Raw genomic sequence first — 12,767 nt, 5'->3', positions numbered from 1 at the left:
AATGTCTCCTAAATTTGAGACCTGCAGAACAACTTTTTTGTTTGTCAAGCCGCAGTTCTTGTAGGAATGAATCCTAGTGCCACAGGCAAGATTTTGAGTACTGTAAGCTTACTTTTAGTTTTGTTTGAATTATACTGTAGATCATTGATCTGATTAGTTCTAATTTAAATTGCAGTTAGAAAAGACTACATTTTCCGCAATCAACATTCAATTGTTTTAAAAGTCAACGAAGAAAAGTGTCAAGCTGGAATTTAAGATTTCATTCCCATGAGGAAAGAAACAACGATTAGTGAATTACATAAATAGACAGCAAAAGAAAAGCAAATAGGAATTAATGGATTTACAAACCTTCAGGTCCACAAGCTTCTGGATTACTAATGCAAGAATTTTGATAGCTTCCAAAGAAGAGAAAGGTAACTCCTTTCTTTTCAGTGACGTAAATTCCTTTGTTCACCATTCCTTCTACAATATCTAAAGGAAAAGCAAACTATAGTTTAACATTTATATAAATCAAAACTTCCTGGAAACATGATTTTAACAGACTCGTAGACCTTATATGTTTATCTTGTCCTAAGTATAGGCTTGTTTTTGTTGTATTTTTATTGTTGGTTTTCTTTTTTGGTTTTTGAGTTTGGTGGGGTTTGGGTTTGTTTGGGGTTTTTTTTTAAATGAAAGAGTTATCTGTATGGTTCTTTCAAGTTTGTAAAACATATACTCATATCCATCACTCAGATTCTTGATTAACTAAGACTGCTTGACAGAACCCCTACACCCAAAAATCATAATCTCAAAATAATCTGAACAAACTTTATGCTTTCAAGAGTCCTGAATACCAGACACATCACGGAGATATTTCTGTCTTACTGTTAGGCTGAGTTAGTGAAGAAATTCTTTAATCAATCAAAAATATAACAGAATAGTTTTTTTTTTCATTTTTGTCCCTTTTGAAAGGGACATTTTGTGATTAAAAGTCACTTTTAATTTAAAAAAAAATCTATGAAATATACTTGACAAGATAGATTCAAAGGCAGAAATGCCTGTCCTTTCCAGACATCCCTTAGTATGGCATCATTGTCATTTGGAGACTCTATATCTTTGTCTAACACGGATAATGACTAATTGTCTTGTGATTTGATTGCAATTTTCTTGTGTTCCTTCCATGAGAAAAGCACTGATGATTCATCTCCTACTAGCTAAAGCCTTCTTAATACTAAAAAGCCATGACAGTCCATTACAACAGGAAACCTCACTAAGGTCTGAGTCCAGCTGATAGATGATGATGGGAAGTTCATCACATTTGTCCCAAGATAAAAAGAGAGACTAATTTTAGCAATGAAGACAATAGGAAATGACAACCTCAAAATTCCACTGTGTTAAAAACTCTGCATTCCACAGAACGCAGAATGTTTTATCATCTGCTTCTGAGCGGACAACGTAATTGTTCAGTTTGGAATATCATGTTGTTACCATTGGTTGTGATGGTGTTTCCACAAGGATTGTGAAGATACAGGACCTTGGTTTTAAGACTTTTCTCTATAATTTCTTACGGAAGTGTTAAGAGTTGCTCCAAGGGAAACACCAGCAGTGAGAATAATCTTTTCCTGCTCTGAGGTGCAGGTTTTGGGTATCTTCCCCTCCCTATGAGGAAAAAGTCAACAAGTTCTGTCTCTAACTCACAGATAACATTTAGTTTCATTTTAGAATTTGAGTGTGTATTATGGAGTGAAGCAAGCATTTCTAATTTCTTCTTGAGTCACTTGAATTCTAAATTAAGCTAGCCAGAATAAATCCCACAAGCTAATGCATTTCTGTTTCCATAGCGCTTCCTTCGCCATTGATGTCACTCTTTTTAATGTTCATCCTGAATATATCTTATTATGTGAGAACTATGCAAATGGTCTATAAAGCAGACAAGTGAGGACTAAAAGGAATTAGGGTCATTTGAAGTTCATTACTAAGAGTCCACATTTTCCAGCATACTTTTAGTGTTAGAGAGTAGAAAAACTGCAGGTTTTATATTCTAATATAAACTTCCTAGTATGTGAGCAGCCTAAATGACAGTTCTACCACTTCCACCCTTCTCCTTAGGTCAGGTTTTCCAACAACTAGATGTGACTTAATATCTAATTGTAAAGAGGACAAGAGGTCACATTTCAATTGAACCTACACAAGTGTAAATCCTAGTGACATATTAAATTACTTCAAGCTTATGCTGATGTAGATGTAGCTAGTTTTCAATCTGTCAGGTTTCTGCCTGGAGTTGGCATTTACTGTTCTTCCTTTTTTTTTCCTCCTTGTGTGTCGATACAAAAAAAAAAAAAAAAAAAAAAAAAAAATTAAAAGGACATATGCATATTTTTGCTTGCTTAAAAAAAAAAAACAAAAAAAAACCCAAAAAACCCCACCACAAAACAACACTTTATTCAAAGATGTCATGATTGAAAAGATCTTACTTCCAGGCTTTGCAAATTTGCTTGTATTTGTCTTTCTTAATGTGTCCTTTAAAAATCACTATGAAATGGTGAGAAACAGATGGCTTCTTCTTTCTTGTCTTTCAAGGTTAAAGGGAAAAAAAAAACCCACAATCTATTTGTTCTTGTATGTTCCTCTGAAATGTCATCTCTGTTTCTTTTCAGCTTAATACAAATATTTTAGGTTTTGGAGGACTCCTGGGACTCATCCTCCCACGGGCTGCTTAGCATGGGGATGTCTCTCCCAGTAGTTCAGAATAATCCAGGTAACATTGCAGGAGCACTTTTTCAATTATAGAAAATTACCACCTGACCTCTTGAATCAAAACTCTGAGTTAACTTTGAATCCAACGTTACAAGAACTATCCAAGCTTGATAAATGCAGAACATAAAATACGTAAATCCTCACCTACAGTTGCAGAGAAGTTAGAGTAGGCAGAGTCATTGGTATATACAAAGGTAGAGTTATGGGAAGGAAGCACAGTGAAGTTGTGGATTCTTAGAGCTGGGTGGAACAACAAAAGAAAATATGAAAATAAGCAAAACAATGAATAAACACAATCAGTAATGAATTGACCAGTTCATATCTCTCAACATAGCACAAATCACAGATGTTGGTCAGTGGCCTTTGAAATTATCATACAACCACTCCTCCCAAGGACTTGTATGCACATGACTGTTGGATTCTTTAACTACACAAGTTGAGTAAATACAGTATCATTAAAACAATATTTTTTTTCTCCTTGCAATAACTGAGGAGGAAAAAAACTACTAAAAAATATAACTGCAGATGAAGGGCTCTGAAATATAATCATGCTGGTAAGGAACTTTGCATTTATAACAAAAATCATTATACTGGTGCAAAAAGCTGTGGGCACAGTTCAAGTACTATGTCCAGTTCTTGGTCTCCCAGTAAAAGAGAGACATGGACTTACTGGAGCAAGTCCAGCAAAAGGTTGAGAACGCTGGGACTGCTCTGAAGAGAGGGCTCAGGGATTTTATCAGTGTGTATCAACACCATACTGGAGGTGTAGAGATACTGCCAGACTCTCTTCAGTTGCATTTGGCGAAAGATAAGAGGCAATGGGCACAAATTAAGATACAAGAAATTCCATCTAAACAGAAGAAAAAATCTCAATACTTTATATCTGACAATAAAATTTAATTATCCATTTTATAAAAATTTTTATAATTTAACAGTATCTTGCACTGTAATTATTTACCCTGCACAGGCAAAAAGAGCTTGGTAGAAAGCCCATGAAAGTAAATAGAGATACATTGATTTGGGATTTAGACCAACTCACAGAAGGGTAAGGCAAATGCTCTTTAAAAAAAAAAAAAAAAAAGCGCACACAAAAACCTCACAACAAAAATGCATGGAAAACAAGGGGTCAGATGAAAAAACAGGACATGGTCACTTCTTTTATTTGCTATATTTTAAGCTGATTGCCTCCCTTCAATTGCTTCTACTGCTGAGAGAACAAAAAAAAAAAAATTTGCTGACAACTCTCTCACAACACAAATGCATTGAGAGATATAAATCTGGCTTCACACACAATGGCTTCAACAAATAAAATGGATTAACATGACGGACAGATTATGATGCTTCAAGGATTTAAGAGGAGAAACATGGAATGAAAATAATTGCATGATACAATGAGTGGAGAAACAAGACAGACTCCAGCAATAAACAGAAGAGTTGTGTAATCAGAATGGTATCAAAAACAAGCAAATTGTCACCTGCATTAGATTACAACAATAAAGAAAACTTATCTTGTATGTCAAAGTCAAAAATCAGATAAACACATAAAACTGCTGCTGGAGGCAGTTGAAATAATATCTGTGTATTATAAGACACAATATAAGCAACTGAGAAGAATTCGAACTATCCACTACAACATTAAGGAAAGAATTCAACATTGTCAGAATTGCACTGCAGAGAAAAAGTCTTTTGGCTACTGGCACCCTCTGCAAATAATAATGAGACAAAGTCCTCCAAACTTTTTTTCAGCAAAGTCATGCAGCTGGCGCCTTTATGGAGTTATTTAACACAGCGTTGTAAAAGGAGTCAGACTGGTGAGCCAGTCCTATTCCTGTAAGTGAAGCCTTGTAGGATCAGGAACTTTATATATTCTGCTTTCTCTCTTCCAAGATACAACTGAGAAGATTCCTGAATTTTGCTGAAATAATGTAATTTAACATAATGCAAAAAAAAAAAAAAAAATCTAACATCAATTGTAATTTTTCCAAGAGCTATATTTTATATCTCACTTTCAAGCACTTTCAAAACAACATCATCTTAACATGAGTGCCAAAACTGCTAGATATGGCATGCTTTACTCCTCTTGAAACTACGTGAAGCCCAGTGTCAGAAAGTTACTTTAACACAGCGTTAGAGGACTCATATGATAATTTTTGTAAGCCAAATTATGATTCTATTGAAGTCAATGGGAATGGTGCCATCAGCCTCTAATGGGAGCAGAATATTGCCCAAATTTCGTTCTGGTCAGTCAATTTCAATCCTTTCAGAAACTGTGGCAAAATGGGTGAAAGTTTAAGCTTAAAATACTTGAACACCTCTGGAATAAAAGCTTTTCGATATCTATGGATCTTTTCCCCATTTTTCCCACTTAGGAACAGAGATTGATGTTGCCATTTTTGGGTAATAAATAGCAATAACTCTGCACTTTTGTAACATTTTTCATGTAAGGTTGTAAAGGTCTCTAACACCCGATTTAATCTTCTGCAGTGATTTTTCTGGGTGAAGATATCAGTCACCAGCAGCTACCCCTTGCACTAGTACAAAGCAGTTCAGCTCTGCCGACAAGGTGGTCAGGCAGAGCGTGAGAAATGCCGGGGAATATACATCAGCCCAACCTGGAATTGGCTAAAACGTCAGGGAGGAAAAACAGTTCACGTGAAAACTACTAAGGGGCCTTTGAGTCTCAGAAAGAGGCAGAGCATAGCTGAAAATTCCATCTGAAAGGCACAGCCCTGTGAGCCCATAATGCTGAGATGGGATTCAGTGGTCCAGCCAAAGCTCCATCAACATCACCTTCACACCCCTGGGAAGCCCCCACCACCCTTCTTGGTCCTGATGTGAAACAGTTGAACCAGAAAACTGCTGGATCCCACCAGACTGCCTCGTATCATAATTCCCTTCGGGACCCTGCAGTCCTGACAACCGACTCTGTCAAACCAGTGAGTTTTGCCTTACCAAACCTCCTTGATTTTGCCCAATTGGAAGACGAATTTGAACGAATGCTGCGGCACTGCTTTTAAGGAAATATCCAGAAGTAGAGAAAAATTAGTAAGAAGTATTCAGATAAGAGCTTACAGTTCTCTTGCTATAGGTACTACGTGCAATTTTCAAAAGTGCACGAAGAATTTGGGCCTTTAACTCCTCCCAAAAAGCAAAAAGAAGCAGGTAGCTGCACTGCTGGCAGAGCCAAAGATCTCAGCCACTGAGCGTATCAGCGCATGTTATGCGTGTACCAAACCAAGTAATAACAATGTGATTTCAATGACTCTTTGGATCATAAACCTTTTCTCTTTATAACCTTAACAACACATAGACAGCCCATAAAATGTCTATGAATACTCTATAAAAATCAGTTCACAAATACAATAGCATTTGGACAGCAGAGCACTGCAAAAACATTAACTGAAAAAAAAAAAAAATATCAACTGCTGTGGTACTAAAGCTAACCCCTTCTTTTCTCCTGCTCGCCTTCTACCCACAGACTGCCACAAACACTTATGTTATTGCCATTTTCAACAAATCCTTTGTCTACCTCCATTTGTATCCCGAAACTCATGGATTCCATCCACATCTTCCAGTGGCCAGTAGTGGGAAGCTGATGCGAGAACTTTGAACCCTTTCAAGAAACACAATGGAAAAGGTTATTGAAGTAAGGCCCAACAAGGAGTGTAACAAGTCTCCACAGAGCAGAACAATAAAGGAGTTCAAATAGGTTAAGTTAAACGCGATATTTGATGTAAATCAAGTACTACACATAGGCAAAACTATAAATCAAAATGGCAGAGGAGATTAAAGCAATATATCTGATCGGCCACTGAGGAAAGCCTGTTTAAGTCTCAACTGATTTTCACTCTAATTGCACTTAAAATGTGTAACAATCTCTAGATAAATCTCTGTTAGTGCATCAGGCAGCGTTTGTCAAGGTAGCAGTTAAGAAGTCACCCCAGAGTAATTTCAAGCTCATACCGAGATTTTAAACACACAGTGGGCAGTGCAAAGCCCCGAGAAGGGAATGCACAGGGGAACGTCCAGCCTCTACAGCATACTACCGCTCCTGCCTCCTCCACAGGTAGCTCAGCTCTCTGTAGTTCAAGAGAGTAGGAGAAGATGCTAGAGAATTCCCAGGAATCTTATCCTCTTTCCAAAACCCACTGGAAAAACCGCTGCAACACTTGGTTCTATTAATCCAAGCTGTTTTTTCACCTTTGGTCTCTATGGAGAGACACTACTCAGACATAGTAGGGAGCAGTACTCAGCGGTGGAGGAGCTGCACCATGGGTGAGAGGATAGGTGCCTGTGCTGATGGTACTGCAGAGCCGAGCCTGCCTGATGCCTCCACATAACTCACACCTTGACATAGAAGAGCTAGACCCTTTAATGGAAGGAATTTGGTGTTCCTCAAGAGAAGGGGCTCCAGAGTATTAAGCAATACATGGAAAACAGTCCACTCCTGCCTGCGTGGCATCAGCTGTTTCTTCAGAACCTTCTCCACTGCACCTAAACCAGAACAGCTCCTTGTGGCTGACAAGAACATTTTGTTTTCCTAATGCCCTCCTTAGCAACAGACAAGCTGTCAAAAGCAACACATCTGTTGGTTTCCATTGGCAGATTGATCTGCACAGTCTAATTGATGAGTTTGAACAGACTTCAGGAGATGTGACTCCTCAAACCTGACCAGAAGTGGTCTGTCCAAAACCATCCCATTTTGCATTAATAATTCTGTTTCAAGGGCAGAGCATTAATAATGTAGGAAAACATGAAGAGAAATTTCTATCTTGTCAGCTGCAAGAAACCCTTTATTCTCAAAATAATTAATTTAACCAGTTGTGCTGAAATAAATTTATCATCTCCTATATCTAAAAAAGTTTTAGAAGGTTGATACAGATCTACTGAAATTTTACTGTGAATGTGAGTGAGAACGTGTTTTCTTCACCATCAAGGCATATCTTCCTTTTCGTTTGAGTTAATCTTTTCTTTGGGGGGTGGTGCGGGGCGTCGTGGGGACGAGGGATGACAGGGACAGAGGGAGCAAGTATTTCTGTTACACCACATCTGTAGTTATTTGCCCTGCAGTCATTTGTCATTCCCAAGCAATCCTTCAAGAACCTCAGGTGTGAAGCCAATTGAGATAAATTTCTTAAAAACCACTCCAGCTGTCATGCCCCATACAAAAGCTGCATGCACCATACACCCCAGTGTGCAAATTAAAACAAATCACAAGCAGTGGCCTTTGACATTTACAGTCTATCCCACACCTTTCTTCACTCTTGAGATCAAAACACCTTGCCTATTTTATAATTGTTCTATCATTTTAGCATCCTGGATACACAAAAAAAATAATTCTTTATCATGGATATGAAGGTGCAAAAATTTTATTTGCATCCTTAAACTGCCTAGCCCCCACAGTGGAGATGAGTTTGATGTCCTCCATCCTCACAGCACAGTTTCAGAGCTGTGAACCAGAGAGGTTCCCTAAGACCTTTCTATTAAGAGCGCAAAGCTGATCAAATTGCTAAACGTCACAACAAGCAACTGTAGATCTGAGAGCACAGAACTAAAAGAAGCTCTGCATCTTGTGAGGATACACAAACTACTCAGACTTGCTTCCAAAACCACCTATACCAAAGATATCTAACAAACGATCCATTGATCAGGATATATGATTGGCCCGCCTATCTGGAAATGTTTGCAGTTGTCAGAGGTTTTCCCCCAGGGAGGGAGCGCGAGTATAAACAGATAAGATGGGGATGTCTTTAGAGAAATGGATTCTACGACTGGATGTTTCCTTTGAATATCTGGAAGATAGAGGAAGGCACAACAGCTAAAAAAAGGAGGAAGCTACTGCCAACATAAGAGAATAACGACACAGAACAAGCACGTACAAAACCCCGTCTGAACATTCCAGGGAACCCAAACTCAACTAAGCTGAGCATGGCAAGGCACATCGAGGAACAAAGTTTTTGCATTTACATAAACTAAATCTGGGTACGGGCTTAGTTCTATCTTCAAATAACATATTCTAGCTGCTGCAAAAGAAAGGAAAGTTACAGATTTCTGTAGTATTAAGAACATCCACATACACAACCTGTGCTGATGTACCTCCATCTGACTTTCGTCAAACTACCAGTTCCATTTTGCAGAGCACACAACACGCCTGCTGTTTCACAGTGAGCTTGTATGAAAATATCTCTTGCTCCCATTAATATCTCCCTTTTGTATCAGGGAAAAAAAAGTATTAACGTTAAAAAGAAAATAGAGAAAAATAGAAAAGAAAAATCTGAGGAGAAAATTATTTGATGCCAAAACACTGTGTCACAACGTGGCACATGTATTTTATTAGTAGCAGCAGTAGCAGCATCACGACAAAAGCATTGCCATGGTTGGCATCAAACACATAAGGAAAAGCTATATTCTAAGGAGCTGACATTTAAAAGCTAGAAAAAAATGGGAAAAGAAAATGGGAAGGGAAATAGAGGTACAGCAAAGTGAATTGCTTAGAGACACCCTGCACGTAAGTGGCTCTCTCAGCTCCCAGTTCTGAACTATACAAAGCCATGCTGTTACTCCACTTCCAGACAATCAGCCCTGAGGAGACCTCTGAAAATAATTACCTGTTGCCTTGAATTCAGCTTATATTTGCAATACCCTTTCAACAGGTAACTACTCAGTGTTTAGGACAAAATCACAGGACTTGTTTACAGGGTAGATCAAATCCAGAGCGCATCGCGCGCAGTTACGCTTCCCCACACGCGCTGTACTACAGAATTCCTGTTCTGTAGCTTGCCCCTTTATTGTGGGAGGCTTTTTTCCCCCTATTGTTCCATCAGCTAGAAGCCAGTGGTCCTCATCTATGGGAAATGAGACTATTTCTTTGTTTTTGCGTGAAAATAGAACAAAAGAAACCGATCAGGCTGAAGCTACCACAATAGCAGACAACATGGCTTTTCCACATCACCCTGTATTTTATTTTGAAAATAATTACATATGGTTAAAACTTGAAAGCACAAAGCAATACATGAATTGGGAAAGCAGTAAAATTGTACTTGTACACCACCATGAGGCTTGAGGTTAAACTATTTATATAAACAGAGGAATTCTGCAGTTACACACACAGCCCCCAAAGCAGCTTTGAGAAAGTTTTTTCTATATTGAAAACAGATGAGAGATCCTTAATATGATCTATAACTGATTTAAACTTGAGCATGAAGGCTGGCAGGAGGGTAGATGACTTGAAGTCATGCCAACGTACTGCAAAGTACACAAGCTGGCATATCTAACTGCAAATCAATGAACTGAAACTGGGGAGCACTAGGACAGCGAGGAAAAAAAGAAAATAGTCTGTGTAGGGGTCTGCTTCAGAAACTCATGCTCAAGAAATGTAATAATAAACAAACACTCTACATACGATTTCTCTACATATCACATACAATCAGCTTTTCTCCAAATACATTTCTATGTAGAATATTTAGTAGGTAGGTTACTGAATTTAAAATTACTGGGACAGCCTGATACTTTAGACTTTATGACATTTTTTAATACAGAGCTGACATTCAAACGTAGGATCACAGTTTCTTTGGAGCTACTAAGAAAACGAAAAATACAGACCAAAAAAAAAAGCAAGTAAATATTTCAGCACACTGTCATAAAATGTAAATAGAACATTCCTTACCTGGGTGTTTGGGCAGCTGGGAATAGTTTCCATACACCTGCACAGAAAACATTACATGATGAGACAGAGTTCGGCAAAACTTGCTAAGAGGAATCCAAATAGATCTCAGTACTGACCATACTCAGAACATTACCTGATACTTGTACTGAAATAAAATCAGCAAAGAATAGTGACAAGAGAGCAGGGATAATAAATTCTCCATGGTCTATTTAAGGTTAAAAGTACAACTGAAATAAAATCCCTGTAATATTTCAATCATAAGTTTTCCTTTGCTATTTTTTGTGTTAAAAGAGCCATTTTCCATGCAGGTTCAAAAAGTCCATTCCTTCAGTGATGGTAAAATATCCTTCCAGATATCCCTTTGAGTAGTATTCGCTTGCTTCACACTTTGATCTCTTCATTTAACCATAAATAAATTACCGTGACTGGAGGAAAATTAAAAGAAATGTGCATCAGATCCGAAAGTTGTACTGCTCCATGGACAGAAGTCAAATATTCCTGTTATAATCTGTGCCAAAAAGAAAATATCTTGTTTTCAACTTTCTTCCTTTGGTTGCCTTTTCCTTTCAATTACTTTTACATTGTCAGAGGTCTGAAGCCAGTTTTACTTTTGCTAGCAAGAAAATGTACTTCCTTATAGCACACAGGGCGTAAAACTCTCACGATTTCCTCCGAAAGTGAGCTGAATAGAGCTGCTCACTCCTCGCTCGTCCAGCTCACGTTTGCACCTCCATCCCAGATCTTTTTGGGTGGAGAGCAAGTCGGAGTGATGTCATGCTTTCTTCTCAAACTTTGTCCCATTCTGGTACTCTATTTATATCACGTTGCTGCTGCCTCTTTTCTGGGTCCTAACACCAGCCAGGCAGGAACAAGTGGAAACAAGTCAACGTGCTTCAGCAAACAGATACAGAGATTGCTGCTCTTAGCAATCTGCACGCTTAAAGAAGGCTCAAAGCCAGAAAAAGTGTTCATAATGTAAATGCTTAAGAAAAATAAAAAATGTTTTGGACAGAAATTTCTGAAGGAAAGCTAAGATGTATTTACTAAGTTAACAGATTGTGTTTCTGTCTAAAGAAGCACAACATTTAAAAATACACTGGTTTAAATCAGATGGTCCTCTGAGGGATTAATTTTACTATGGCTCTGTCCAGAAGGGGAAACTGAGGCATTAGCCATTTCGCTGATTTGCTCAAAGTTGCACAATAAAAGTAGAAAGATCTAAGAAAATACTTCCATAGTTTCCACTTTCTTTTTTTTTTAATAAAAAATAATTACAGTTGTGTATTTTTTTAAGATCCTTCCGATGACATAAGGAACTGCGTCACAAATGTTAACCATCATTTTATACATAAAAGAAAAAGAGCGGCTAGAACTAGTTGATTTACTCTGCTCCTCTATGGTAAAATCTTGTTTTCAGTTCCCTTCAAGTTCTTTACTTTCAATGAAATAAACTGAAGGAGTAAAATTTTTTTAAAAATCTGGTAAGCTCATCAGCCCTGTTCACCTCTCCCCCGTATTTCCATATCAAGCCCTTCTGTATCCTCATGAGTCCTTTAAAGGTGATGTAGGCAAGATCAGAAACTAAAAATCTGAATCAGACCATGCTAACATCTCAGCAAAATTCGAATTATTTTAGTTACCTTTTCTTTTGCCAAAAAATATATTAATGGATTAGATCTTATTTTCAGCCCCAGATGCTTACTCACACAGCAAAACGTTCTCTGCCCAAAATCAATGGATGCACAAGATACCGATCTATAGACAAGTGACCACATGCTCCCACTTCCGTGCACGTCACTGCCCATCTATGACTTATCTTCTGACTTTTAGCTATCTTCCCTTCCCTGCCCATCCATTTTGTGACTCTCAGCTCCATCTTTTCAGGTGCCTATATCAGCCTGGTTCCTTTTCTTAGCTCTATTTCTTCCAGAATATTAACTCTCTTGTCTACTTCTTAATCATAACCTCCGCACAGAACCAGAGTCAATTATAACTTCTAGGATGAAACAGTTTTCCACTGACACTTTCTATAGAGATTCTGTAGGAGGAAGCCTGGCATGTTGGTAGCAGCCGTGGCCCTGATTTACCCGGCTGGCTCCCCAGTGTACACTGAACTCCCAAAGCTTCTGGTAGTAACCAGCTCTTTGGAGACGACTGGTGAGTAGGTGGGACTCCACGGTCTAGGACTGATGAGATTAAAATTAATTTTGGAAACCTCAGGACATCCATGCTGCATGAATGCTTCAATGTTACCAGAGTTTAATATTACAAAATTTCTGGGTTGAAATAAAATTTGTATTTTGTTTGTGACCCTGATTTAGGACCTACAACAAAATAGTTTTGAAAATTTTGAATTTCAGTTCCT

General features: G+C 38.1%; 1 protein-coding gene across 1 annotated transcript in view; it reads right to left on the bottom strand.

Annotated features, from left to right (window-relative positions):
* LOC104465188 (probable G-protein coupled receptor 133) overlaps window positions 1–10,604 on the bottom strand; it is a 47,380-nt gene extending 36,776 nt beyond the window's left edge. The window contains exons 1-4 of the mRNA XM_010078131.1: window positions 10,536–10,604; window positions 10,403–10,439; window positions 6,266–6,349; window positions 349–471 (exon numbers count right to left, since the gene is read on the bottom strand). Of these exons, the coding sequence (XP_010076433.1) occupies window positions 349–471; window positions 6,266–6,349; window positions 10,403–10,439; window positions 10,536–10,604 (313 nt within the window). The remainder of the gene's footprint in view (window positions 1–348; window positions 472–6,265; window positions 6,350–10,402; window positions 10,440–10,535) is intronic.
* Between the last annotated feature and the right edge of the window lie 2,163 nt (window positions 10,605–12,767).

Source organism: Pterocles gutturalis, unplaced genomic scaffold (assembly GCF_000699245.1).
Source record: "Pterocles gutturalis isolate BGI_N339 unplaced genomic scaffold, ASM69924v1 scaffold28088, whole genome shotgun sequence".
NCBI lineage: Eukaryota > Metazoa > Chordata > Aves > Pterocliformes > Pteroclidae > Pterocles > Pterocles gutturalis.
Note: the sequence above shows the minus strand (reverse complement) of the source record. Positions and strands in the feature narration are given on the sequence as shown.